This window comes from Myotis nattereri (genome assembly GCF_964212035.1).
Source record: "Myotis nattereri genome assembly, chromosome: 1".
Taxonomy (NCBI): domain Eukaryota; kingdom Metazoa; phylum Chordata; class Mammalia; order Chiroptera; family Vespertilionidae; genus Myotis; species Myotis nattereri.
Window position 1 is genome coordinate 75236757 of NC_138075.1, and position 5141 is coordinate 75241897.

The 5141-nt window shown below is 32.7% G+C and overlaps 1 protein-coding gene across 1 annotated transcript; it reads right to left on the bottom strand.

Annotated features, from left to right (window-relative positions):
- Positions 1-2862: 2862 nt before the first annotated feature.
- LOC308531314 (olfactory receptor 4K2-like) lies at positions 2863-3822 on the bottom strand (the record flags this gene model as incomplete). The annotated part of the gene is made up of 1 exon (XM_081108273.1): positions 2863-3822. One exon carries the CDS (start codon positions 3820-3822, stop codon positions 2863-2865), a length of 960 nt encoding a protein of 319 aa, XP_080964399.1.
- Positions 3823-5141: the final 1319 nt, after the last annotated feature.

Genomic DNA, 5141 nt, shown 5'->3' on the forward strand with positions numbered 1-5141 from the left:
TATTAAACATTGTGTATTTATTTATTTTTTCTTTCACACACTCTTGAAATATATTTCAACTTAAAATGAATAAGAAACCTCAAAAACATAATACTTCTTTTGAAAAACACAAGCATATGGAAGACAACATTAACTATAGAAATACACAAAAAATTAATAATTGGCAGAAATTCAATATTTCAACATTAGTTAATAGTAAATAAATTGACACATCCTATTGTAATTTTAAAACCATGCCCTTTAAGTTCAAGTAAGCACATCTATTTCCATTTCAGTAACCCTATGATTTTTTACATAAAATTTACCACAATTACAATATTATTAATATTTATTAAGCCTTTAATGAGTGCCAAGTTCTGCTATTTTGTTACATGTGTTTTGGCTTAATTTTCACAAAATCTCTAACGGTTAAATACTATGTGCACAGTTCATAGATTAAGAAACTGAGTCTTGGAAACGTTAAAAATACTTGCTCAAGGCTGCACAATGAGAAAGTGTAGCACTGGAATGCAACCTACAGCAGATTGATCCTATCTGATTGCTAAAACTGTGTCCTTAAAGACAGAGGAACAATCTTGTACTTTAATGACACCCCAGAACCCAACAAGGGCTTAAACAAAGAACATGCTCAAGAAATAATTATTGAACTAAAAATTGACATTTTAGAAGTGAGGTGTATATTTAAAACAAAGATGACAATTTTTGCTGAATAATGGGAATGTGGCAAAAGTCCATTTCTAACTTACCTTTTTGCATTCTTCTGACTTTGAAGCAAGAAGGAACAGCTTATGATTTGATTAAAAATGAACTAGTATTTCAAATTTCAAATGTGGTTTTATATGTAACATTACATTTCTGCATAAACTTCTGCATATTATTTAACCAAAGATATTAAATATTTGGCTTGGAGGTTATTTGACCTAAAACACATAGAGACCTTAAAGTTTGAAAAAAATGTAAAAAACTATGAATGCCATTTCTGATTTTGCAATAGAGAGGCTTGTGTTTTCCTCAAAGTACTTACAAAGTGTCTGAATCCATGATGACAGGCTCTTTCCTGCATTCTTTTCATATACTTCAGTCAATTCAAGAAGATACAAACTATCAGTGTTGTTATTCATAGAATCTCAAAATTTCAGGCAATTTAATATAGTCCCACACCTCCATGCTAGCAATGGAAAACTGAAAAGTGTTCTATTTATTTTTCTGCCATATGTCTTAATAAGCTACAGTCTTAAAGACATGCTAAAACTAAAATATCAAATTTTGTGTGCTTGTGGATTGGCCTGAGTGCAATTATTCTTCAAAGGCATACTACTTAAAAATCAGATGCATTTTGTGTCAAAGTCCATGGGGATTGGAAGGGAAAAGCTAATGATATTTTTAGAATCCATTCTGTCCACTTTATATAAAATAGTTACATCAAAAAATTAATCCACTTTTATTATCCTTCTATTAGCTATTAAAAGGGGAAAATGAGGTAAAGAGAATCTTCCAGAATAACACAATTAGGAAATGGCAGATCCAGGATTTAATTCTGAGGTCCATGTATGTTTGGAGCATTGATCTTTGCCCCTTACAGTGATTCAGCTTTGAGCTAGCTCTATAAAATCTCAGGACTTCAGGTTCTTTAGCTGTTAGGGAAATGGGTTGGTCAACTGATTTCCAAACACTGTCTCGTAATAAAAATGTGTTTAACATATTAATAAACCAAGTTGGGGAGAATTCTACTCTATATTTGTTAAATTATTTTCTTCCTTGCCCTAACTTGTTTGGCTCAGTGGATAGAGCATCAGCCTGCGGAATCAAGGGTCCCAGGTTCGATTCTGGTCAAAGGTATGTACCTTGGTTGCAGGCACATCCCCAGTAGGGGGTGTGCAGGAGGCAGCTGATTGATGTTTCTCTCTCATTGATGTTTCTAACGCTCTATCCCTATCCCTTCCTCTCTGTAAAAAATCAATAAAATATATATTTTTTTAAAAATTATTTTCTTCCACAGGTTATGTTATATTGAAAATAAGACCCAAAACTCATACTAAGACTAATAATACTTTTGAATATTTTATTTGAGATGAAAATGTCACAAATTTAACAGTTAATAATTTTCCAAATGTTTTATCTTAGAATTAAATTAATTCATCATATCTATGATATTCATCCAGGTATTAATGGCTTAAACTTTTAAAAGTTTGATTAATTATCTGCTATATCAATTATCAAGTGTGATAATTATATGCCTATTAAGAAACCATATTGTTAAATTTCAGGACCTCCAAACTGTTCTCTTTTGTTCAAAGTTGACTCAGAGCTAAAACAATTAGACCCATTAAATCAAGATTGTTCAACAATATTCAAAATAATGTTTATGATGTCAATTTTTTTCATGAAAATATTCTACTTCTATGGAAAAAAAACAACAACTTATTATGCCCAAAACTCTAAGTTAAAGCTCTACATGTGGATACCATCAGAGTACCACAAGGTTATGCAGCTGAGTGATATGTTCTGAGTTAGAATACTAGTGAAGAATATTTTATCTCAGCCTTCTCTAAGTAGTCTTAATCTAAGTATGTTTATAGGGTTCAATCTATAAAACCTGAATTCATGTTCACAAATTTGATGAGCACATTTTTCTATGGAAAAAAAAATAGATTTTTGACAGATTTTTAAATGGATTCATAATGTTAAAAGGATTATAAACACTGCACTGACTTTTAAGCAAGATATTTTATATTTTCAACCTTGGCATTTTATTTTCATGAATTTAAACTAAATAACTTAAAAGGCAGCTACTGAGTTTAATTTTTCTGTTGCACTAAGGACAGAACTCAGGATACGAAACCTCAGACAGGAGGTCTCTGTTCACTGCACTGGATATCTTGGGGTCCTTTTCCCAAGATATAAATATTGATTACTTAGTTTCTTCATCACAGCTGTTTTCACTTCCTGATTTCTCAGAGTATAGATAAGTGGATTCAAAAAAGGGGTGAAGATGGTATAGAAAACAGAGAGAACTTTGTCCACTAGGAAGTTTGTGAAAGGCCACACGTAGATGAAGATGCAGGGCCCAAAGAACATTAACACAACAATGAAATGTGCAGTGCAGGTAGAAAAAGCCTTAGATGATCCTATGGAAGAGTGGTCCTTGATAGTAACAAGAACAATAATGTATGAGGTGAGCAAAAGCAGAAAACTTATAAGAGCAATCACACCACTGGTTGAGATCATGAAAACCCCAAGGACATATATATCTATACAAGACAGCTGGATGACCAAAGGAAGGTCACAGAAGAAACTATCTATAACATTGGGGCCACAGAAGGGTAAATAGAGAATAAAAGCTAACTGGCTCATTGTATGCAGGAAGCCCACCATCCAAGAAGTTACCACAAGCCCAACACATACCCTTTGGCTTATAATAGTTGAATAATGGAGAGGTTTGCATATGGCAATGTACCTGTCAAAAGACATGGAGATCAGCAGCACAATCTCAGTCCCAGTGAAGAGGTGCAATAAGAAGATCTGAGAAATGCAACCCTCAAAGGAGATGGTCTTGCGTTGAGCAAAGAAGTCCATGATCATCTTTGGAGTGGCAAAAGAGGACAGGCACATGTCAATGAGAGACAAATTGCTGAGTAGGAAGTACATGGGGGAGTGAAGGTGTGGGGTGGACAGGATCGTGAACAAAATCAGGCAGTTACCCAACATGGTCATTAAATAGAAAACGAAAAATATCACATTGAAGAAAATCTGGAGCTCAGGAGAATCAGTAAGTCCAAGTAACACAAATTCAGACACTCTGGAATGGTTGAACCCCTCCATTGATGTACAGACTTTGCTCTAAAATGACAAAATGGAATAGAAAATGTGACACTTCTATAAGTACATAATAAGGAGTTATGATATTAGTTAATACTTTACTAGAGTATTGATTATTGCCTAAAATCCAACTAATAACTATCTCAGTAACAATTTTTTCTTTTTGGAATCACTTAACAATTGCTATGAGATATCAATTCAAATGGACAATTTCTTGGTTTTGACTAGCATTAGTACATGTTGGTTTATATTCATCACATACCCACACTATAATTTCCTGTTCTGAATGTTACATAATCAATATTTATAAAGGGAGATTACACTGAGTTAATGTGCTCTACTTAATAAACCAGATAAATAAAAAAGTTAAATAAAGGTGGAAATCGCAACAGTTTCTGTTAAACCAAAAGAAAAAAGCAATTATATTGAATCCATTATTGTTGAGCACTGGATTTAAATAACAGTTTAACATGATTTCAGAAGACTCACTTAGTTTACGAGGGTGATAAATGATTTTTCATTTAAGTGAATTCCCAATCTTCTCAGCTACAGAAAAATCCAGTTTCATTCTCATTTCACTTGCCTACTTTCAAAGTGTTTTGTCAGTATTGATAAGTACTATTTTTATCTATTAATATTTAAATGATAAATTAATTTCTAATTCCATAAAACTACTGATGACCAAGTGGTATATACATAACATATGAGAGTTATTCTCAACCTTGTTACTTCATAATCTCATAGAAACATTTAAAAAAAGAAGAAATCCCTCTTTCAATTTTCCTCATGCAGCTCAAATACATTTATTTTTATTGATTAAGGAAAAAAAAAGTTTTAGGACTGGGCCAGGAAATGTATAAGATGAGTGTTGGGTATCTTGTAGTACCAGAATATAAGATGCTAAAAACAAAACAAAGCAAACAAAAAACCCACATTGATGGCAGCATGTCAAAGTGACACCAGAGCCAACTGAAAGAGGACTCATTTCAAAATTGACTTTTCAATTTAGAGCACATTTCAAGTTCTGCAAATATGTCCTATGGCACTTTTCATCTAGGCGACCTCCCTTTTTCCCATTTGGAAAAATATATGGTTTCACCCTCATATACTTTACATATTCAAATTGTTCTATCAATATTGATAAATATTTTTTTTTTAATTTGTCAGAGAACAATATTCCAGAAATCTTAAAACTGAACTGTGGCAAAAGGGCTAACGGTTAAAGTATTCTTGACTTGCTCTGTGATCTTGATCATTCCTCAGTAGCCTCTCAGAGACTTGCTTCTTTGTCTGTGAGAATTAAGTTAGATGGTTTATATAAA